This window comes from Bubalus bubalis, chromosome 3, assembly GCF_019923935.1.
Source record: "Bubalus bubalis isolate 160015118507 breed Murrah chromosome 3, NDDB_SH_1, whole genome shotgun sequence".
NCBI classification, from domain to species: domain Eukaryota; kingdom Metazoa; phylum Chordata; class Mammalia; order Artiodactyla; family Bovidae; genus Bubalus; species Bubalus bubalis.
In genome coordinates, this window is record NC_059159.1 from 38,703,428 (window position 1) to 38,725,930 (window position 22,503).

At 53.6% G+C, this 22,503-nt stretch overlaps 1 protein-coding gene across 4 annotated transcripts; it reads left to right on the forward strand.

Moving 5' to 3' along the window:
• Positions 1-5,627: 5,627 nt before the first annotated feature.
• Positions 5,628-21,015, forward strand: P2RX5 (purinergic receptor P2X 5). Of its 4 annotated transcripts, XM_006079691.3 has the most exons (13): positions 5,632-5,903; positions 9,527-9,677; positions 10,325-10,396; positions 10,670-10,745; positions 10,835-10,931; positions 11,194-11,274; positions 11,545-11,683; positions 12,161-12,297; positions 12,725-12,818; positions 12,931-12,996; positions 15,169-15,251; positions 16,164-16,316; positions 17,679-21,015. In XM_006079691.3, exons 1-13 carry the CDS (start codon positions 5,767-5,769, stop codon positions 17,746-17,748), a joined length of 1,356 nt encoding a protein of 451 aa, XP_006079753.1. In that variant the 5' UTR covers positions 5,632-5,766; the 3' UTR covers positions 17,749-21,015. The 4 variants fall into 4 exon arrangements, with proteins under 4 accessions (XP_006079752.1, XP_044795371.1, XP_006079753.1 ...); XM_006079690.3 differs by lacking the exons at positions 16,164-16,316; positions 17,679-21,015 and adding an exon at positions 15,359-16,152 and having other exon boundaries at positions 5,628-5,903; XM_006079692.3 differs by lacking the exon at positions 16,164-16,316.
• The last annotated feature ends 1,488 nt before the right edge of the window (positions 21,016-22,503 follow it).

The following is a 22,503-nucleotide window of genomic DNA, read 5'->3' on the forward strand; positions in this document are numbered from 1 at the left end:
AACAAGCAGATGTGAAAAAGTCAAAGTGAAAGTTGCTCAGTCGTGTCCGACTCTTTGCCACCCCATGGACCATACAGTCCATGGAATTCTCCAGGCCAGAATATTGGAGTGGGTAGCCTTTCCCTTCTCCTGGGGATCTTCCCAACTCAGGGATCGATCTGTAATAAACTGGTCAAACTGTTTAGGCCCAGTTAGGTTTTGGTTCCATTCAGCCAAGCCCAGCAGTCTAAAATGATCTGCACTAGTGTGTTATTCCATGCATTTTCTCTAATATCCATACAAGCGGGGATATTTGGTTAAGATCAGGGTTAGGTATTTTGGGGTCTCCTAGAGGAGCCTGGTAGGCTGCAGTCCATGGGGTCGCACAGAGTCGGGCACACCTGAAGTGACTTAGCAGCAGCAGCAGCAGCCCTAATTATAACCTTGTAATAGTGCCAGAATTTTACTGTTACTTTAAGAACAGCTCCAGTAAATGGAATCAAGGGACTCTCAGTCACTCCAGGAAGAGCAGTTGTTCAACTGTCAAGAGTTCAGAAGGTAGCTGGATGCAGTTCCCAAGAGACAGTTCCCAACTCCAGTTGACTTTATTTTGATCAGTGGAAGGACATTTCAAAAACTACATAAGTATTAATATTACTAAAGACATATTCATTCTCATAGTAGGATCAGAGTGGAAAGTGAAACTTGGCCTTAGCCGCGACCTCGCCCTGACCTGTGCCCCTCCTTAGAGGCTGGCGGGCTGGCCCGGCACGTACCTTCCAGACCATATTCTGTGCTTTTGTAATCTTCACATGTACTTGTTAAATGTACTTACAAATGTATTAAAGCAACAGGTTTAATAACTGTGCTACTTTTGAAGTAGTGATAAGCTTAAATGTTTTTTAAGGCATACCTATAATGTGATGGGAAAATATAATTTCTTTTGGTATTAAGATACAGGTACTGCCAAAAAACAAAAAAAGATACAGGTACTAACACTCCTGTGGTTTGTTGTCTGCATTCGTAATTGAAGGAAATGTTAGATTTCGGATAAAGAGCAGTAAAAATAAATGTGGAACAGTTTCTCCATCCAGCTTCACAGACCTCCTCCGTATATTCTGGTCCATTTAATAAGAACATCTGTTCTACCCCAGGCTCTGTACTTTGGCAGCTCATCTCAGAGTCACCCCAGGCTCCATTAGCTGTTTCATGGAGGAGGAAACAACTTGCCTGAGGCCTTAAAACTAGTTTAAGGAAGAACCTCCAGGTCTAATGTTTTTCCACAAAAGCTCAATTACAGATGGGCAAGGTGTAGGTTGGCGGAGTGGAGGTTTACAGGCTTGGCTGGGGAAGAGGCACAGGTGGCGCTCAGCTCTTCAAGTTCCCAGGCTGCAGGTAGGATGCTGAAGGTGCCGATGCTCTGGTCCTGGGAATCAGCTTTTCCGGCAAGCTCTCTGAGTGATCTCTGATGCAAGAGCCACACCCTGTGAGACACTAGTTAGATCAGAGTTTTACACTTTGTCAATGGATAGCACAGACTCGGAGTCTTGATGACTAAGAAGTTGCTTCAGGAGACAAATTTAACATAATGCTCTAGCAGAATGATCTCTGTTGAAATCTTCAAGAATATACACTCAAAATAAAGGCTTAGTCACTGTTCTCTTGACACTTCAAATGTGCAGGCTAATGGGTACAGGCAGGATGATCAGAAATCAACTTTTCCTCCGCCCTCTCTCCCTCCCCCACCCTCCCACTTGTCTCCTGGATGATCGTCTATGTCATTATAGGCAGGTGGGGCAGAAGCGGTAAAACCTTTCCCACCCTCATAGCCCTACGGGACAGATGAGATAGCACTCAGCTGTAACTCCTGGAAGAGTGGATCCTGTCCTTTGGGAATTCAGAGAAAGCGAAGGATCCAGGAAGCCTTTGTGAAGGAGACGGACCCCTGTAATCGGAATCTTGAAGCCACGGGGTGCTGAGGAGAGACCGGCCTGAGCAAAGGCCCCGGGGGTTGGAACATGCAGGATGTGATGAAACTGTCAGCCAACCCCCCTGAAGCTGGTGTGCTTAACGGGCTTGTCAGGCCAGAAAGGCAGGCGGGGACAGTGACTGCAATAAAGAGGAAGAGCCTTGGAAGGACTGAGTGCAGGAGCTGCGGAAGTCACACCCACTCTTGGTTCACAGGAGGATGTCTCACTTGCTGTGGGTTCATCACTTACAGCCCTGGGAACTCAAGGCGAGAAAGGAGGGGATGGACCAGGGTGACTACATGCAGGTTTTGGGGAAACTCCTGCAGGGAGCAGGAGCAGCTTTCTCTACCATGTACCATGTTCGAGCTGGCGTCACTTAGGTTTGGTTGACTTGAGTTTGAGCCTTTATCCTTTTCAATACCAAGTGGACCAGCATTTGACAGTTTATTCCTCAGTGGAGTTTTTCCCCAGGTCACATTCTGAGAACTGAATAATGAGGAATAACCCATCAATTACGACAGGTCACCAGGCTGCTGATGGACTCAGAAATGCTTCCCACAGAGACGGGCTTCCTTCTTCCTGTTGACTCTTTGAAGCAACATGAGTAATATATCTGCTGTTTCTTAAATGGACCACTAATGTCTATTAATGGGACGTGTTTATCATAGCAGGACTCTCCAGAGCAAAAGAAGAATTAAAGGATAAATTGCTTTGTGAAACCCTTTCCATTGCACCATGCCTTCTCCACTCTTGTCCCTTCCAGGTCATCCAGCATCCTCCGGGCTCTGAAGCAAGGACTTTCCTTGCCTTGGGATGACTTCCCTTTTGTGTCCTGAGACAGATTGAGATCTCCTGTCTCAGCCATTGCTTGAGCTGTCCTCTCCTCTGGGATGGGAAATGAAACCTTGTTTGTTAGGTATACGTAACCTCTCCTCCAAGGACCAGATTGTTTTATGCAGTTTGTGTTTCCTCTTGTGCTTCCTTTAATTTTTTGGAGAATACATTCTGAGTTTATTGTACAATTCCCCATCACTTTGCTGCGGTTACCTTAGATCATCCGAGACAGCCTTACGAACCAGATGAGATTGGTCAGTCCAGTCACGGCCAGTTCCTTTCAGGTGGACGACACTCGTTACAATGAAGTATGATGTGGATGATTTGGGGGGAGGAGAGAGAAAGGGGCTTTGACTATTCACCCTGACTGCTGACTTAACTATTTGCTAAGCTGATAAACATTCGAACAGTAATGGTGGGGAAGATCATTTGAACAGGATGCCTGGTGAGATGGGTTTAGGTAGAGACTGGGAAACCATCACTCAAAGACTGCAGGTAGTTTTCACTCAAGTGCTTGAATTCATCTTGGTTTTGGAAGCATCCTTGAACTTGGACTTCTAGTAATGCCAACGCAAAAAGCAAAGACCCCTTCTGCTTGGGGTACAATGGGGATTAGATCTGAACTTGGGGTGGTGAGCGAGCCCCAGCCATGTGGAGGTAGATTGCAGATACTTGGGTTTGCAGCTCAAGGGAAGTATTTTTCACGTTGTTTTGACCATGACCCACGGGAAGAAATGCATTACACGTCATAATGTCATATGCACACACATACTTCAAACAGAAGTTTCACAAAACTGTCTACCCATACTTCCTTAAACATACTCTAATGGTTTTTGTGTGTGTGTGTGTGTGAATATACTGGTTGGAACCCAGGAAATTGCTATCATGAGCCACTAATGGGTCTGGGTTTAGCTTAAGCTATGAGGGCGCCCACATGGGAGAGTCTGGCCCCACCTCTGAGAAGAGCCCTTTCCCCTCTGGACGTCCCTCACGTCGTGTCTGAAGCCTCTAGACAGTTCTGTCAGAAACTGCAGCCTGGCTTTGGCTGGGCCATGGGGAGATCAGGAGGGGCTGCCCACACTGGAGGGCAAAGGAGCAGGTTGTTGGAGAGCCGTGAGAGGGAGGGCTAAGGGAGAGGCTGGCAGGAGAGGGAGGGAGTATATGGTGTGTCCTCAGTCATGTCTGACTCTTCGAGACCCCTTGGCTCCTCTGTCCACGGGATTCTTCAGGCAAGAATACTTGAGTGGGCTGCCATTTCCCTCTCCAGGGGACCTTCCCAGCCCAGGGATTGAACCCACATCTCCTGCAGAGGCAGGCAGATTCTTTACCACTGCACCAGCTGAGAGGCCCTGAGGGAGAGAGGGAGGCCTGGTGACAATTCCTAAGCCTTTCTGCCAGGATGATGTCAACTTCCAAAATCCCCAGTCATAATTGGAGCAGCAGCTGGAATCCTCTCTGGGTTTAAAAAAATCAGGCCTGAATTCACTCAATAAACATTGACTTATTTTATGGCAGGCACAGCAGTGGCCGTGGGGCGCAGAGATACCTAAAGGCGAGGTCCCTGTCCTCCTGGAGCTTATGGTCTTAGAGGGGGACACAAGCAATAAGTAAACGAGCGACAGGGCCTCTAAGGGAATAAGAAGGGGTAATGGGATAGATTGGGGTGGAGGCTGCTTTAGTGAGTGGTAGTAGGAACAGGCCTTTTTAAAAAAAAAAAAGGAACTGGCTTTTGAGTTGAAACTGATGAACAGATGCAAAACTCAGTGCTTCCTAAATGGCAGTTTGGGGCAAAATACAGATTCCCAGGCTCCATCCTAGTCTTAAGGGAATGACAATATTAGGCGCAGTGCCCAGGAATTTGCATTTTTCTTCCAAATGATGCCCAGGCTCACTAAAACTGGAGACCTGCTGCCTTGGGGCGTTTTCTTTGAGAGAAGATCACACCTGGTGAAGTTTAGGGTCCCTTCCAACTTCTGACTCCCAGAGCCTGTGGTCAGGGAAGGGACTTCTCATTGGTGTGTGAGGGCCAGGCCATGGAGGGGGGCAGGGCGGCTTCCGGTCAGACTGCAGGATGGTAATGCCTGAGATGCAGAAAACACCGCGTGCACAGCCCCACACACATGCACACGAAACTCGCCCAGGACCCCGAGTCTCTCTCTGTGGCCACTCCAGGGTCCAAACCTGATCTCAGAGCTGTCCTCATCTCCGTTCTCACCGCCTCCAATTTAATTTCACGTGTTGTGAGGGTGACAGATTTAGAAGCTTAGATTAGGTCCCCTCTCTTGCCTTGGGAACATTTCAAACAGTTGGCACCCGCCTTCTCTCCAGGCATATTTTAAGATCCCAGGCCTCGGTTGCCTGTCTCCCCGCCCCCACCACACCCCACCACACCCCACCCCTCCTCCCTGTCCTGGCCGCCGACTCCCGGGGACTGCGGGGTTTAAACCGGCCGCAGCTGCTGCAGTAGGAACACGCACCTCGTTCCAGCCGAGGCGGGAGCCGAGGGTCTGACAAGTCTAGTCTCCCCCAGCTTGCTCTTTATCCTGCCCACCCGCACTTCCTGTGCTGTAGGTACCCGCCCCCACCCCCGCCCCGGGGGCCTCAGTTTCCCCGTCTATTCAATAGGAGGAACCCCCCGGGTTTCTTTGGGAGGCGGAAAGAGCGGGGGTTGCTTTCAAAGAAGCCCCTCTCAGCGCGTCCCTCCCGCGCGGCGGTCGCCGGGAGGGCCGCCGCAGGGCAGGGCGGGCGGCGGTCCGGCGCTGTCACTGTACTGTCAGGGGAGGCGGCGGCAAGGTCGCGGTCCGAGGTCCCCGCCTGGCCTCCGGCGGCGCTGCCGCAGCCTCGCCAGCAGCCGGCCCCCGCGCGTTGAGCCGCGCACCCGGCGGCCGCGGGGCCCAAGCTGGGGGCCGGGTGGCGGCTGGCGGGGGCGGCTCCATGCGCCACACGTGCGGCCGCGCGATCGCCGGCCAGGTGAGCCGGAGCCATGGGGCAGGCGGGCTGCAAGGGGCTCTACCAGTCGCTCTTCGACTACAAGACGGAGAAGTACGTCATCGCCAAGAACAAGAAGGTGGGCCTGCTCTACCGGCTGCTGCAGGTCTCCATCCTGACCTACCTGGTGGTGTGAGTTCTCTGGGGGCTTTGGGGAGGGGGCAGGGTCAGCCGGGGGCGGCAGCGGTGGCCTCCGGAGCTTGGGAATTGGTGTGTGGACGCCTGGGGTGCCCTGTGACTGGGGTCTGGGACTCTGCTTCTGGAGGGGGCCCTTCTTGTACCCGTGGGTGTAAGGGTGGGGGCTAAGGAAGGAGGCCTCAACTCCCCCACCGGCTCAGGAGGTGATGAGATGTGCCAGGGGCTCCTGGGTCCTCTCATTTTTCAGACTTTCCGTGGTCAGCTCCTTCCTCAGGGCTGGGGCACCAGCGTTAGGGCTTTGGGCAGGGGGTGAGGATGCAGGGGGCTGGGCTTCAGCTGTCCCTGCCGCCTCCCTGGGCCTGGTCTGGAATGGCCCCAGCACTGGGTAGGTTATTTATAATCACTGAGCTCAGTGCCAGGCTTGGGGCTGGGCAACTCATGAGCCTGGTGTGTCCCTGAACTCCCTGCTGGTCAGCTCGCCCGGGGTCCTGCTGGGATCCCTCTATCCTCTCTGGCACCCACCTCTCCTGTTCCGCAGGAGCTGGCACCATCAGCTGAGAGGGCAGCTCCTTGGGGTCAGCCAGGGGTTCAGAGCCCTCACCCCCAAGCAGGGAGGGGACAGGTGGAGAGGAGATGTGCCTCTTTTACTTCCACAGTAACTGCTGTGGAGTCCCTCCTACTTCCTGCCCTTTTGGGAGGGCAGCCCTGACCTCACCTTGCTCCCACCAGAGGGCTTCATCCCTGAGGCATCTGGCTGTCTCCACCTGAAGGCTTTTTCTTGGTGCTGCTCCTCAGCCAGGGGTCCCTTTCACACCTGGCTTCTCACAGGTTCCTCCCCAGAAATCCCAGTGTAATTATATGGTCATTCAGGGGATCATTTGTTTAGGGTCTGTGCTGACTCCCTGCCCTTCTGGGAATGCCCTGAGGGCGGGGCCTGCCTGCCCTCCCTGAACTGCTTAGGGAACCAGATGTGACGTGAACGAGTGGATGTTGTTGCTGAATGTCTGTATCCAGGCTGGGCCCAGTGTGTCCCCACTAAATCAGCTGTTTGGCTCAAGGGTCTCAACCCTCTCAGAGGTCCCTGGAGATGGGCCATGCCAGCTCTGCTCCCAGAGACGGGGGTGGAAGGGTCCTGGTTGGTGCCTGCTGTACAGAGAACTCTTCCTGGCACCCCGGAGGGGCAGGGCGTCCTGCAGGACCTCCGGAAGGCGGCTTCCCGCCCTCTCCTGGCCTCAGTGTTTCCAGCTTTACCGAAGGGGTTCACCTGAACAACCTCTAACAGTAACATCAGTAATAAGTTGATGTGTTCATTGAACTTCTCCTCTGTGCCTGGTACTCACTGTACTAAGCAATTTACATGTCCCATCTTATTAAAAATATATATATAATACAGAAAAGTTCTAAGAGTACTACAGACGTTTTTAATGCCTTTCACCTTGATTCCCCCAAATGTTAACATTGTACTTCATTTGTGTTGTCCTTACCTGTTTCTCTGTGTGTGTGTATATATATATATGTGCAATTGTTTCTGTTGAATAGGTTGCAGGCATGAAAATTTAGAAATTAACATCTAAATAATATTATCACCTAAGCAATAGACCTTTTGTAAATTGTCCCCTAAGTTACCTTTATAGGAAAAGAAAATCTGAAATCATGCCTTGTATTCAGTTGTCCTGTCTCCTTTACTCTGGAATCAGTCCCGAGTCTGTCTTTGTATCTATGACTCTGACATTTTTTCGAGTACAGGATCTTTTTAAAACCATTTTTAAATTGAGGTAAAATTCATATAGCATGTAATTCATCATTTTAGCCTTTTTAAGTTATACAATTCAGTGGTTTTTAGTACATTCACAGTGTTGTACAGCCAGCACCATTGTCTAATTCTAGGATGTTTCCATCACCCTCAAAATAGATTGTGTCTATTTACAATCAGTTGCAGTTCTCCCCTACCCCCATCCCTTGGCAACCGCTTAATCTATTTTTTGTCTCTATAGATTTGCCTATTCTGGACTTTTCATATAAATCAAATCATTACAACATGTGGCCTTTTTTGTCTGGCTTGTTTCACTTAGCATCATGTTTTCAAGGTTTGTCCATGTTGGAGCCTGTGTCAGTGAATCATTCCAAGGGCTGAATAGTATCTCATTGTATGCAGACACCACGTTTGTTTATGCATTCATCTGTTGGACATTTGGATTGTTTTTACTTTCTGCCTATTATGAATAATTCTTCCAAGAACATTCACGTGTCAGTTTTTGTGTGGACATACATTTTCCATTGTCTTACATACTTGGGAATGGAATTGCTGGGTCACAACTATCCATCTGCTTTCCACAGCACCTATACAGTTGTACATTTCCACTGGTAAGCCCCAGTTTCTCTGCATCCTCACCAACACTTGTTATTTTCTATTTTTTGGACTACAGCCATCTTATTGGGTGTGAAGTCCTCTCTCATTGTGGTTTCTATTGCATTTCCCTAATGACTAAAGATGTTAAGCATCTTTTCAGGGGCATATTGGCCATTTGTGTGTCTTTCTTGAAGAAATGTCTGTTCACATCCTTGGGTGCTAGGTTGCTTCAGTCGAGTCTGACTCTTTGAGAGCTTACGCACTATAGCCTGCCAGGCTCCTCTGTCCATGGGATTCTCCAGGCAAGGATACTGGAGTGGGTTGCCATTTCCTTCTCCAGCTGATCTTTCCAATTCACATCCTTAGCCCATATTTAAATTGGTTTATTTGTCTTTTTTACCATTGAGTTGTAAGACTTTGTATATTCTGGGTACTAGACCCTCATCAGATAATGTGACTCACAAATATTTTCTCCCATTCTATGGGTTGTCTTTTCACTTTATTGACAGTGTCCTTTGATGCACAAAAAAAGTTCTTAATTTTGACCAAGTCCATTATTTTTCTCTATTTTTTTCCATTTGTTGCTTGTGTTTTGGGTGTCAGAGTATAGGATTTAAAAAAAAAATTGTTTACTTACTTTTGGCTGCCCTGGGTCTTCACTGCTGCACACAGGCTACTCCTTCCTTGTGGTGCTCGGGCCTCTTATTGCGGTGGCTTCTCTTGTTGTGGAGCTCAGGCTCTAGGCCATTGTGGTGCTTGGGCCTGGTTGCCCCATAGCACGTGGGATCCTCCCGGACCAGGGATTGAACCGGCGTCTCCTGTATTGCAAGGCAGATTCTTGGGAAGCCTCAGAGTGTAGGATTTTGCGCTCTGGTTTTGTAGAGTCCCCTCAGTTTGGATCTGTCTGAGGTCTCCTCATGATTAGTTCTAGGTTGTACCCCATGCCCCTTAATTGAAGGGAGGTGCCGTTAGCCCTGTGTTGACCCCCAGAGTTCATTGGCTTGCCCGAGGTCATGTGACAAGTGGGGGTGAGTGTGCTGCAGGGCCCTGGTCCCTGACAGCAGCAGCAGCCTCTCCCTTCTGGGGCTGCTTGTCTCCTCCACTGTTTGCAGGGCTGGCTTTCAGGCAGCGGTGGGAGTTGTGACTCCTGCCCAGGAGCGAGTGGGAAGGGTGGAGCCCCAAGCCTGCCCTCTCTGTGCCCTGGGGTGTGGGGAGACTTCCTGAGGGCAACGCGAGGCTGATGCCACCTGCTTGCCCCTCCCTGCAGTTGGGTGTTCCTGGTGAAGAAGTGTTACCAAGACACGGACACGTCCCTGCAGAGCAGCATCATCACCAAAGTCAAGGGCGTGACTTTCACCAACACCTCGGAGCTTGGGGAGCGGCTCTGGGATGTTGCTGACTACGTCATCCCACCCCAGGTCTGAGCCCCACCCAGCACAGGGAGACCCAGGCCGGCAGGGTCTGGCTCTGGACGGGTCATGTGGGAAGTTGCTTGGGGACTCGGGGGCCTCCACTCACTGTCTCCCTTGGCCTGTGATGGCTGCAAGGTTTGCAGACACTCTGCCCAGGTCCTTCCCCCCTCACCAAACCCCTGTACTCCTCGACTGTGCCTTCCGGGGCTGCTCTGTTTGCAACAAACCCTGAGCCTGCTGAGACCAAGTGGGACCCAGAGACCTTCCCTGCCCGTGTGAGCTGGCAGGTCTGACACCAGGAGCCCCACCTTTATGTTGGCCACTGCCCCCGGCAGCAGTTCCCTGGCCTGGTCACAGTTCCTGGGCCAGGGCTGGGCTGGCCTCACTGCCCCTTCTCTCTCCCCTCCTGGAGCTCAGCTTGGACCCTGGGGGCTGAGGTCAGCATGGCTTGGGGTTGTGGGCGTGAGAGACCCATCTAAGGACACCTGCTCAGGGACTCTGAGACCAGTGGGCACGTGGGTGGGGTCCACTGATTTTGTGGCCTCAGCATTTTCAGTACCCGTGCTGAGTCCCTACCACCTGCCAGGCAGCTCCGGGAAGGAGGGACCCCAGATGGCAGGAAGGGGCTCCTCAACCCCGCTCTGATTTCTCAGGGAGAGAACGTCTTCTTCGTAATCACCAACCTGGTCGTGACCCCCAACCAGCGGCAGGAAACCTGTGCTGAGGTGTGTTTTGGTGCTGAGAGCAGGGAGTGGGGATGGGAGAGGTGCAGGCAGTGCTTGGGGCCCCCCTCTCTCCTGAAGCAGGGGTTTCTACCCCCTCCCAGGGCCCGCGGCGGGAATGTGTGTACCGGTGTGCATGCCTGCACGGTTCAGGGGACAAGCAGGTTCCCAAGGCATGTGTGGCCCCAGGCAAGGGAGGAGCCCTTGTCCTCCCCCTGGAGTGGGACCTGGATCTGAGAAGGGGCACCCCCGCCCAGGCGCTCTCTCTCCTGGCAGAGTGCAAGTGTTCCCGATGCCCTGTGCTATGAGGACAGCGACTGCCCTCCCGGGGAACCTGTTGCGGCTGGAAATGGTGAGGCCTGGAGCAGCCAGGGCTGGGGGTCGGGGAGGGGCTGGAGCCGGGAGGTTCCTGGCCCTGTGCTTGTCCCCCTCCCGCTGCAGGAGTGAGGACGGGCCACTGCCTGCGGGAGGGGAGCGCACAGAAGGGCACCTGTGAGATCTTCGCCTGGTGCCCAGTGGAGACAAGATCCAGGCCAACGTGAGTGGCTATCAGCTTGGGACCCTGAGGAGTCACCCAGTCCTGGGCAGTGGGTCCCAGCCCGATGGTGGAGGCACGTCCACTCGGAGTCCTCATTCTGGGGAGGAGCTGGGACATTCCACAAAGGCCCAACGACCAATCCAGCATGACTGAATTAACTGTCCTTTGCAAAGGCTTCGGGGCACCCAGGGGCAGGCAGGCTTCAGCCTCAGCATGGGGCGGGCAGGGCCCCCTGAACAGGCTGTCCTGCCTTTGTTTTCAGGAAGCCACTCCTGGGCGAAGCTAAAGACTTCACTGTTTACATAAAGAACTTCATTCGTTTCCCCAAATTCAACTTCTCCAAGTACGTGGGCCCGTGTGCATGGTGTGCGCGTGATGCTATGTGTGAATGAACCACTGGGCATCGAAGGGGCACCCTTTCCTCTGCTGTGGCGGCAGAGCTCTTACTGGAGGATGTTGGGGTGGAGGAATTAATCAGGACCGGGGTAGGCCTAAGTCAAGGGCTCAGTCTGGGCTGGGCGAGGAGTCCGGTGACTCCTGGGTCAGGTCGTTTCTGGCTTGGGAACAGCAAGTCTCACCTTTATTCCCCTGGCTCTTCATGGCCTCCACCCAGGACCAATGTGCTGGACACCACAGACAGAACTTTCCTGAAGTCCTGTAAGTTTAGCCCTGAGAACCCCTACTGCCCCATCTTCCGACTGGGCTCTGTGGTCAGCTGGACGGGGAGCAACTTCCAGGAGATAGCGGTGCAGGTGGGTGGTGTGTGCTCAGGGAGCCCTCCCCGGGGCTGAGGGCTGTGGGCTTGGGCTCTGCAATGAGGAGGCGGGATGGAGCAGGACCCACAGGAGGAGCCGGCCCTGCAGTAACCTGCCCATGGACCTGCTCTCTCAGCACTGGCTGTGATGCAGTCAGCCATGCCATGCTTGCTGAGGGGCACACTCGTGCCTGCGTTTGGTTCTAAGTCCTCTGCTTTGGGCTGCCAGTGCCACGCAGGGGCTCGCTCTGGTCATTCCCTTCTCCCTGGGGCGTGGAGCTGGACATGTGGGCTGTGGGTGATGCTTTTTCTCAGCCACTCCAGAAATGTGAACCCTGGGCCTTCCACCATCCTCCCAGAAGGATGCTGCAGTGGAGCTGAGCCCTTACCCGAGCTCTCCATGAAGAGCTGGCCTGTGACTTCTGTCCACCTCCAGAAAGTTCTGGGCCTTGATTCATGTCTCTTTTGCATCAAGGGCGGCGTGATAGGAATTCAGATTGAATGGGACTGTGATCTTGATAAAGCGCCTTCTGAATGTTACCCTCGCTATTACTTTAACCGTCTGGACAACAGATTTTCAGGAAACTCTATCTCTTCTGGGTACAACTTCAGGTAACTGGCGCTAAGCCTGCCACCTTATGACCCTGTCCTTCCCTGGGTGCCAGCCCTATGACACCCCTTCCTGGGGGTGGGTGTCAGAGTGGGAGGTGCAGGGAGGCAGCCAGGGTGCCTCTGGGAAAGAAGGACCTGCCATGGCTCTGGACTTGCCCTGGAGCGGAGGGCTGGGTCAGGTCCATCAGTGCCTGGTGGCCCCAGGTTGGCCCAGCAGTGGTGGAAAAGCCTTCACCCTTTGGGGACTATCTGGCAAGAACTTCAAAGATATGAATGAACCTTTAATGTCACATAAGCAAGAGGGTGTCCAGCCTTTCCTGGGGTTGCTGAGAGCCACGGTGCCGGGGTGGGTGGGTTTATAAATCTCCAAGGCAGCAGAACCTGCACTGAAAACAGGGAAGGCCCAGGCAGGCCGTGTCTCCCCCAGGTTTGCCAAGTACTACCGAGACGCAGCCGGGGTGGAGTTCCGCACACTGTTTAAAGCCTACGGGATCCGCTTCGATGTGATGGTGAATGGCAAGGTGTGTGGGCGGGGCTCCCTTCCAGAAGGGTGGGCCATGCGGGGGTGTCCGGGCTGGCTCTGGTGGAGTCCCTGGCGACCCCGCTGTGCCTCACCCTGTCTCTCTGCTCCAGGCCGGCAAGTTCAACATCATTCCCACGATCATCAACGTGGGCTCAGGGGTGGCACTCATGGGAGTGGTGAGTACCTCTCCCCTCCCCCTTGACCCTCTGAGCACCGCAGGGGGAGCAGGCACTGCCCAGGGGAGAGAGCTGTCCCAGCGCTCCAGCAGGAATCAGAGCTGGGGAGGTCAGTGTGGGACGGGGTGAAGAGGGCTTCCTGGGACTTCACACCCCTCTGGCGGCCCCCGGTGTCAGTGCCTGCCTGGGATTCTCTTTCCAGAGCTAGAGGCTTCTGCCTGTGGCTCGGCAGCTGGGGGTTCTCTGGAATCCTCCACAGCCTTGTCTCCACTTCCACTAAAACGAGGCAGATCAGGCGATATACAGGGCTTCTCAGCCATGGCCCCGTTTATATTTTGGGCCAGATAACTTTTTTTGTGGGGTGATCGTGTGCGTTGTAGAGTGTTTAACAGCATCCCCAGCCTCTCCCCGTGAGGTGTCAAAAGCAACTTCCCCCACAGTTGTGCTGGCCAAAAATGTCTGCAGGCATTGCCAGACTGCCCTGAGTTGTGAATCACAGGGACTAAAAAGATGAGAGGTGGGGAAGTCAAGCTGTGGTCCTTCCTCGGGTCTGTTCTGAACTTCAGCTGGGCAGAGGGGCCACAGGAGCGGACGTAGCACTGGAGGGCGGGGAAAGGCTTATTCCTGACCTTTCATGCCCCTTTGTTTTTTTTCTGGAAGTTTTTTAAAGACAAGGGAGTTATCGGTGAGTGGCTTGCATCCACCCCACTGAGCCCCAATAATGAGATTTCTGGCAGCTTTGTCCCTGGTTCCTCTGCCTAGGAGGTCACAACAGCTCCCCTGGAGGCTTCCAGGAGGACCTGCTGCTGCTAAGTCACTTCAGTCGTGTCGGACTCTGTGTGACCCCATAGACGGCAGCCCACCAGGCTCCCCCGTCCCTGGGATTCTCCAGGCAAGAACACTGCAGTGGGTTTCCATTTCCTTCTCCTATGCATGAAAGTGAAAAGTGAAAGTGAAGTTGTGCAGTCATGTCCGACTCTTAGCGACCCCATGGACTGCAGCCTCCCAGGCTCCACTGTCCATGGGATTTTCCAGGAAAGAGCACTGGAGTGGGGTGCCATTGCCTTCTCTGCCAGGAGGACCTGGGACTGACTTTTTATTGAGATCAGAAACACCGTGTCCTATAACAGGACTCAATGAGGCCATGCTCCTGAGAGATGGGTCAGTGGATGAAAGTGGGCCCCAAATGACTCCTTTTTAACTGCAGACAGTACTGTTGGGGAGCCCTGTATGTGTGCATATGTAGAGAGGGGCCATGTTCAGGCCTCTTTCTTATGTGCATATATCAGAACACGGGCATCTGGGGACATACCTGTGGGATGAAGGTAACAGGAAAAGTGGTAGAGGCTGGGGTGGGTGGGAGGAGTGCTCTCTATGGAACAATGAATTGATAACCCTTTTGACATCTGGAGGCGGAAAAAAGAAAAGGTGTGCAGTGCCCAGGCTCACCTGTGGGACTCTCCCTCAGGCCTCTCCCACCTGCTCTGTCTGTGCTCTGGGTAGAGTGCCCTCTGGTGGAGGAGACCGGTATTTGCACCATCCGGTCTGGTCTGAAGAGCTCATGTTCAGGTGTCAGTCGGTCTGCTGGGTTGCTCAGGCCTCCTCCTCTTTCCTTGGCCCCTGCTGTGGTGTCCTTGTTCAGATACCCTCCAACCCATGTGACTACTAGAAGGATCTTCCCACAGTGCTGCATTTCTGTGTCCCGCCCGGGTTCCCAGGCATGACAAGCTGGCTCTTTGCTGAACTTTTTTCCTTCCAATTCAGACTCAGGACTCGGCCCAGAGGACCCTCGAGGCTGAGTAAAGTTCCATCTTCTCTCTGCTTCTCTTCCCATCATGGGACAGGTCGCTCATCATTTACATGCTTGTCTCCTGCACCCAAGGCGGGGGCGGGAGGTCCCCCGAGGGTGCCATTGTCCTACCTCTCCCTGTACCCCAGGGCAGTGCCTGGCACTGGTGAGCGCTGAGCAAACACTGGCTGAGGATGTGATCGCGAGGGGTCAAGGTAGTGCGGAGGTGCTTGGCCTGACAGAGCAGATGGACCACAGGCTGACTGGCTGCACGGTGGGCCGGCTTTGTGGCCTTGGACAAAGGAGCCTCTGAGCTCAGCGCCCTCACCTATTGGTGTCAAGTGGCCTGGCGCACTGAGTCGGGGACCTCCACTCTTTTACAGGGGTCTTTCTTCTGTGACCTGGTACTCATCTACTTCATCAAAAAGAGCCACTTTTATCGAGACAAGAAATACGAGGAAGTGAGGTCAGTTATGCTTCCTCCCAGTGGCCCTAGGGGAGCCCACTAGGTCAGTGTTTCCCTCCATGGCTCAGAACCCTGACCCTGGTTTTCTTTTGACATTTGTGGGGTAGAGGCAGGGCTGAATGCTGGGAGCCATCTTGGAAGGGCTGGGGAAGATGGAATGTTCTGAGTACCGGCTCTACAGAACTGGATTCTGCTTCGGAGCAGCCAGCAGAAGAGAAGGCCACCAAAGGCCACGGGAAGGAGACCTGGTTTCCAGGCCTGGCTCTGCTGCTGTCTCCCCAGGCCTCCTTGGGCCTCAGTTTCTCTCTGTGTGAGACAGGAGTGTTGGTTTACATAGAGTGTCTTCCAGCACCTGTAATTTTAGGATTCTTGGACTTGGTGGTCCTGGTGGGCTGGGGTTGAGGAAAGCTGGAGTGGTAAAGGCAGGAAAAATAAATGGAGTCCCCCTAACCCCCACTACAGAGGCCTATTTCCAGGCTCTCTTGGGCAGTGGGCTTGGTGGGGTTTGTGTGTGTGTATTCAGAAGAGCAGACTCTAGTGTGAGTGGGAAATCCTGAGAGCTGGGCGGACAGGAAGGGGCAAGGGCCTCTGGCCCAGGCCTGGGGGAAGGCTTTCTGGAGGAGTGGGATGGCAACGAGGAATTGCAGCTGGTGGGCTCGGGACAGGCACTGGGTGCTCCCTCAGTCCTGCCACACCCTGGGATGGGACAGGGGGCCAGCTTGCCTCCTCTGCCTGGACTGACCCCCAGCCCTGGTTCTCAGGCTGAGCCCTGAGCCCTGACTGTACCTGCCACCCTGCAGAGCTGCTGGAGGAAGAGGGGCGCCCCCTGCAGGGCAAGTGGCACACCAGTCCCAGGGAGGGGGTCACGCCCAGGGCCCCCAGGCCAGGGTTAACAGGTCATGTCCTGCCCAGGGACCTAGAGGTCCTCGCCCAAATGGCAGAGTCCTCACAGCAGAGCGTGGCCCCGGATGCAGCGGGGCTGGCGGAACAGCCAGAGGTGCAGGATGAAGGCGGCGCCCAGAAGGAGAATGGCTGTGTGTGTGGGCAGCTCCTCCAGCCCGCCAGGTGAGGCGCTGCCCAGCCAAGGGCCAGGAAGGAGGCCTGTGGAGACGGCCCAGCTGCCACCGTGCTCCCGGCTCTGGGTGACCTGGCCACAAGGCAGGGTGCGGGGGACCTCACGGAGCCCATCCGAGCTGGACTCTGGGAGGAGGGGTGCTGGTGGTTGGCGCTTTAGCTCCTCCACGATCCCCATCATCCCCCAACCCCCGGTGGCCACAGACCTGCCTGCCACTGTGCTGCCCCAGCGCTACAACAGCACCGCACTAACACGCGCCCCGGCTTCCTCTGCTGGGCACTGCGCTGAGCCCGGAGCTCATCTCAGCACCCTACTGAGACGGTCACCAACAGTCCCTATCTTACTAACGAGGAAAGTGAGACGCAGAAAGGTCAAGTAACTTGCTTCAGTCACACGGCTAATAAATGGCAGAGTTGGGACTTGAACCCGGGCAGTGTGCTCCTAGAACCCGGTCCTTCTCCATCAGGTTATTTGACCTTACCGAGCCCTTCCTTCCTCTACTCCTGTCAGAGCTGCCTCCCCTAAGCTCCTCTCTGATGTGGCCATTCTGGAGCTGCCCGAGCCTCAGGATGGCGGTGGCTGTGCTGACAGGTGGCCTGCAGGCCACCCTTCCCTGGAACGCTGCCCCGGGCAGCCTGGCAAGGGAGGCAGCCCGGGGGCTTGCTTTGCTTCTGCCTATGTGCCCCTGGGCAGGCGCCTGGCCCTTGCTGGGCTTGATTACCCCTTGATCCAGGGGTGTTGGACACAGGGGCCCCTCTGGCTCAGTGAGCAGGGTTCCCTGACTCTCCTGTCAACTGTGTCAGAGGGGTTCACTGACCCGGGCTGGGTGCCATCTGCCTTGAGCGTTCATTCTCTGCTGACTCAGCGATTGGCAGCCTCCAGTGGGGAGTTGAGCGTGGGCAGGGGGAGAGAGAGAAGTGAGCCAGGACGAGAGGGGAGGCAAGTAGGGAGAGTTGTGGGGAAAGACAGAGAGAGAAGCTGGGGGACCTGCCGGGTAGGCCTGTGCCAGCAGCCCTCCCACACGCTCCCTGAGCTGAGTGCCACTTCCTGGGTGCTCGCCTGTGCTCCTTCACGTGCGAGAGGGAAGAGTGGTTGCCTTGCTGGTCTTGGCAAGCCTCAACTGGTGCTGCGGGTGTGTGTGTGGGGGTCGCTCAGGAGGGCCCCCCACCCGAGGTGGTTGCTGCTCATTGCTGGTGCAGCTCCAGAGGCCTCAGCCCGAGCATCAGACTGCGCTCTCTGCCAGTGCTCACCGCCTGCAGCGCTGCCTGCCAGAGGCTTCTGTGGGCTGAGTCTGCCCTTAGGGAGACCATCCCTGCCCCAGCTGTCCTGTGTGCCCCCACCTGCCCACACAGGTCCGGCCACCAGGGGAACGGAAAGGTGAATGTGGAGCAGCTGCAGAGCCTGCAGACCATGGAGGCGTAGCCAGAGATGCTGGCTGAGAGCAGATTTACGAGAATTGTCCACACCTCTGAAGTGGGAAGAGTCCCGTCGTCGTCCACATAGGACCAGGCTTCCAGGGACTGCACCTCTCCTGCACTTTGGGATCTTGCTACAAGCTTCTTGTTATGTGTGTGGGGAAGGGGGGGCCTCCCAGTGGGCACAGTGGCTCATGCAGAAGAGGCCCTAAAGCACATTCAGTTACTCATTCATCCATGTGGTAAACAGTTTTTGATGCCGGCTGTGGGCTGGACCCTGTCCAAAAGATGCTTGAATGAGACACTGACCTGGCCCTCAGAGAGGGGAGCACTCATCTAATTCCCTTCGGAGCTGATGGACGTGACAGCTGGGCCCCACACTCTGGCCTGCCTCCAGCCGCTAGCTGAGACCTGTACCGTTAGCCTGAAACCCTCAGAGCAAATGATGGCTCCTCACAGAAAGACCTTGGTCAACACCCATGCGGACATTTGGCCTTGCCCCCAGGGGTGAAATTTAAAGGTGTCCAAGGAGGCGACCAGCAAAGGACTAAAGGACTGGACCTGTGAGGAGGCAGCCGGCCATGAGGGGAGGAGGAGGAGAGCCTCAGGGAGCCTGGGGGACAGCGTCTCACCCCAATGGGAGATGTGCTTGCCTGTGTGGTTGGGCTCTCGCTGTTCTGTTGGGCTTGTTTTTCCCTGTTCGGCTTCCCTTCCTCTAAGGCCCCATCTGAAGGGATAAATGAGATGATGGATGGTGCTCAATGTCAAGTGGAAACAGCTTTAAGTAAGCTGGTCCTTGACCCCCTCCCTCAGTTGCTGTAAAGCACTGCTGTTCAACGCGTGGTCCGTGGACTCGCAGCGCGGGCATCACCTAGGTGCTTGTTAGAAATGCAGTCTCAGGCCCCTCCCGCCCCCCCCAAATCAGAGCCTGCATTTCAACAGGATTCCCAGGTGATTCATGTGCATGTGAAAGTCTGAGAAGCAGTGCTTGAGGAGATATGCAAGGCCTGGCTCTGAAAAGGCCCGCTTTGGTGGGTGGTGTCAATTTCCGGGTCACACTGCCACTGAAGTTACCTCGAGACCGAGCAGATTCCCTCCTTCCCTGCCCTGGGAAAGTGACATTATGCTCAATTCATTCAAATTATTTTGAGTAGGTCATACTTAAATGATTCAAAACTTAAGAGGTACAGAGGAACAGAAGTGAAAAGCTTTTCTTCCACCCCTGTTCCCCGAGGCAACCTGTGCTACCAATTCCAAGAGGCTCACCAGTCTTGCTGAGAATCCACTGGGTTACTCATGTCTTCCCTCAGGAAATGAACATTGCCACCTGCACTCAGACCAAGTCCCTGCTGTCGGACGTGATGGAATGTGCTGGGCTGGGGAGCCCCTGCATGAGGGGAAGGGCCTAGAGCTCCATCACTGTTGGAACCACCGGGCAGCCAAGGCCTGCGGTGCTGCCTGTCTCCCCGAGAGCCCGGGTGCTGTCTGAGCACTTGCCCTGCCTCCAGGGAGCATTCTCTCTGTGAGGACCCTGGCTCTCCTCTGCCCAGAGGGGGCAGTAAGCCCTCTTCCGCTGGGGCCTTTGAGGAGAGGGTCAAAGGGGCATGGTCCCCAGAAGAGGACCCCTTGGAGAGCAAGCAGCTCCTCCCCCTGGGCTGCCAGGCGACCTGTCAGTAAGCCCAAACTGCTGCTCTGACAAGAAAGTGAGAAACGCAGGTGATCTGCTGTGGTGTCTCCTTCCTCTCTAAGGCAAACCCTTGGATTTAATAACACAGCATGTTACTTGTATGTCTGGAAGGGAGTTCAAAGGGCCGGGGTCTCAGCTGCTTAGCAGTTGGTCTGGTTTCCTTTCACCTGTTTTTTGAGTCGCTTGGCAGCAGCCACACCATTTACAGACAGCTGTGTACTTGTTTTACACTGGGATGGACATGTCTTCCTACAGTTATCCATCCAGTCAGTAAACAGTATTGAGTGCCTCTCGTGTCGAGTGTTGGACCAAATGCTGATGGCAGTGGCGAGCGGCACAGAAACGGCCTCTGCTCCCAGGTGCCCAGTGTCTAGGGGTCACACACCAGTCACAAGCAGGACGGGATGCTTCGAGAGTCCTCCGTGAGGCGCGGCCAGATTTCCACAAGGAAGTGACATGTGAGTTGAAATCTGAAAGGTTAGTAACAGTCTAACTAGGTGAGGGGAAGCATCCAGGTCAGGGAACCACACGTAGAAAAGACATGAGGAGGACTTAGCGAGGACTGGATGAACAGTGTGCCTGGAGCAGCTTCTGTGACATTTTCATCACGTGGGCATTCATTACTTTTAAGGGTTGCCCCTTTAAACCTCCTGCCATAGAGGACTTGTTTCTTTAAGTCCAGCAAAACCTTCCTGGTGGCTTCCCCACTAGATGTCAGGAGCCCCATGCACAGATGGCCCTGTGACCCCCATCACAGCTTCTGGATAGTCACACATAGCCAGTTCCCTGGCTTTTGCACAGTTCTCCCCACCACCTGCCTAATCTTGACTCTGAAGGGGGAAGAAGAGGAGCAGGAATCTGAGCACTTTTCACACTTGGGAAAGCCCCTTTCCCTCGGCACAGGAAGATGACCATGCCAGCCTCTCAGATCTGTCCATGCTGACATCTCAGTATCACAGGAATTGTCTATGGTTATGTTCAAGCCTTGGCCTAAAAGCCATCTGCCTAATGTCTTTCTGACAATCAGACTTATTCCATGCCTTTGGAGTACCATGATGCTGGCCAACAGGAAAGTTTTAAATTAAATGCTATTAGTGTGACATGATGGGGACCAGCCACTGAAAGAGCAGAGTGCCCTTTACTCATGATGCAGGGTCATCAGGACTGATCCATCATGGATGCTTTTCTGCTCCCCCCTCAACCCCATCAGTTCCTCTCTCAATGGCTAGCTGCCCCACTGGGGGACCAGTCATAAACGGGGAATGTGACTTCCTCCAGGTGTCTCCGAGTGCCCCGGAAAGTCCTTACATCACTCCACGTGGAGAGGCATCTTGGATGTCTGGTCTACTTGGTTCCAGCCTGCCCCTCTCCTCACCAAGTGGTACAACTTTCCTCAGAGCATATTCTCCAGGGGAGCCAAGAATGCTGTCTACAAAAGACACCTTTCTTCCAGCTCTTTCCCCTTAGGCCCATTCACAGAATTAAAGCAGGGAGGAGGATGGCAAGCATTTCCTGGGTCCTGCCCAATACATGCATTCTCTGACATTTTAATTTGGCTATAAGACAATAAAAGGTGTTAACTTTAAATGTGCTCTTTTTTTATCTTTCATATTTTCACGGACATCCCGTCAATGTAAAGACATGACCAAAAGAGGCAGACACAAGAAACAGTGAGCAACATATTACCTTCCTTACTGTCTTTGCAAAGAAATTCAAATTAAAGTAAGGAAACTTCTTAAATGCACTAACATTAAAGGACCAGGAAGGCACTGATAAAAGTGGTACTTAGCATTTAAAATCAGGTTTTTAGCTTCTGCTCTAGTAGATGAAACGTCCTCAAGATGATACAGACATGCACTGCTGTATTTTATTTTATTTTTATAAAAGTGAGCATCTCAAACAATCTTCCTGCCCAGCAGCAGAGGAAAGGTTAAGTAATCAGAGCACTGATTTACTCACCAGTAGGACTCACTCTCAGAGAAGCCAATGGCACCCCACTCCAGTACTCTTGCCTGGAAAATCCCATGGACGGAGGAGCCTGGTGGGCTGCAGTCCATGGGGTCACTAAGAGTCGGACACGACTGACTTCACTTTCACTCTTCACTTTCATGCATTGGAGAAGGAAACGGCAACTCACTCCAGTGTTCTTGCCTGGAGAATCCCAGGGACGGGGGAGCCTGGTGGGCTGCAGTCTATGGGGTCGCACAGAGTCGGACACGACTGAAGTGACTTAGCAGCAGCAGCAGGACTCACTCTGCTTCCCCCTTACTTGGTGTCAGGACTGACCCCTGCCCACTGAGTTCAGAGGTGGTCACTGGAAGACTCGGGCAAAGCTATCGCCTCAGCCACTTCTTAGCTTCATGTGAAAGCATCTGGTACAGAACCTAAATGGGATTCAGGAGGCCTGGGCCTCCGCTGTTGGTCACAGGCCACCTATTATCTGTAAAAGGGAACTTGGCTTCAAGCTTTCAGATCCCCTTCTGATCAAAAACTGATCCTTTTTCTAAAAGTTCCAATCTGATCACATCACTTCTAACTAAAACTTTCAAAGGCTCCCCCTCTATATGTTAGTATAAAGGTCAAACTGTAATTGAGCCAAGAGCCTATGTGGCATTCCCAGGACAGACTCTTCTCTACCTGCCTCCTGTCTGTCAAAACTTCTGCCTCTGAGCCTTCCCTGAGTTCCAAAGAATTAATCAGAGAAGTGAGAAAATGCAGAAAGAAATGAAAACAGTCAAGGAAGACAAAATAACAATAGTTAGGCCAATAATAACTAAGTCCAGGACCTTTAGACCCTTCCCAGGGGTTATAGATAATATTTTGAGCCATGTTTTTTGAGCTATTTAGCAGATACTGAAACCCTCACCAGGGGGAAGTTAACTGTATCTTGCCCACAAGCACATAGACCCCAGATGGGTTAGAACCATTTGGTTGATGGTGTTGACTCCCAGTCAGTTCAAGAGCAACCAATCAGAAGAATGTCCTCAAGTTAATAACACACCCTGAAACCCTCTCCTTCACCCTATCTCAAAAAAGCCTCTCCCTGAAAGCTGGTGGGCAGTTTTAGGCCTTTTG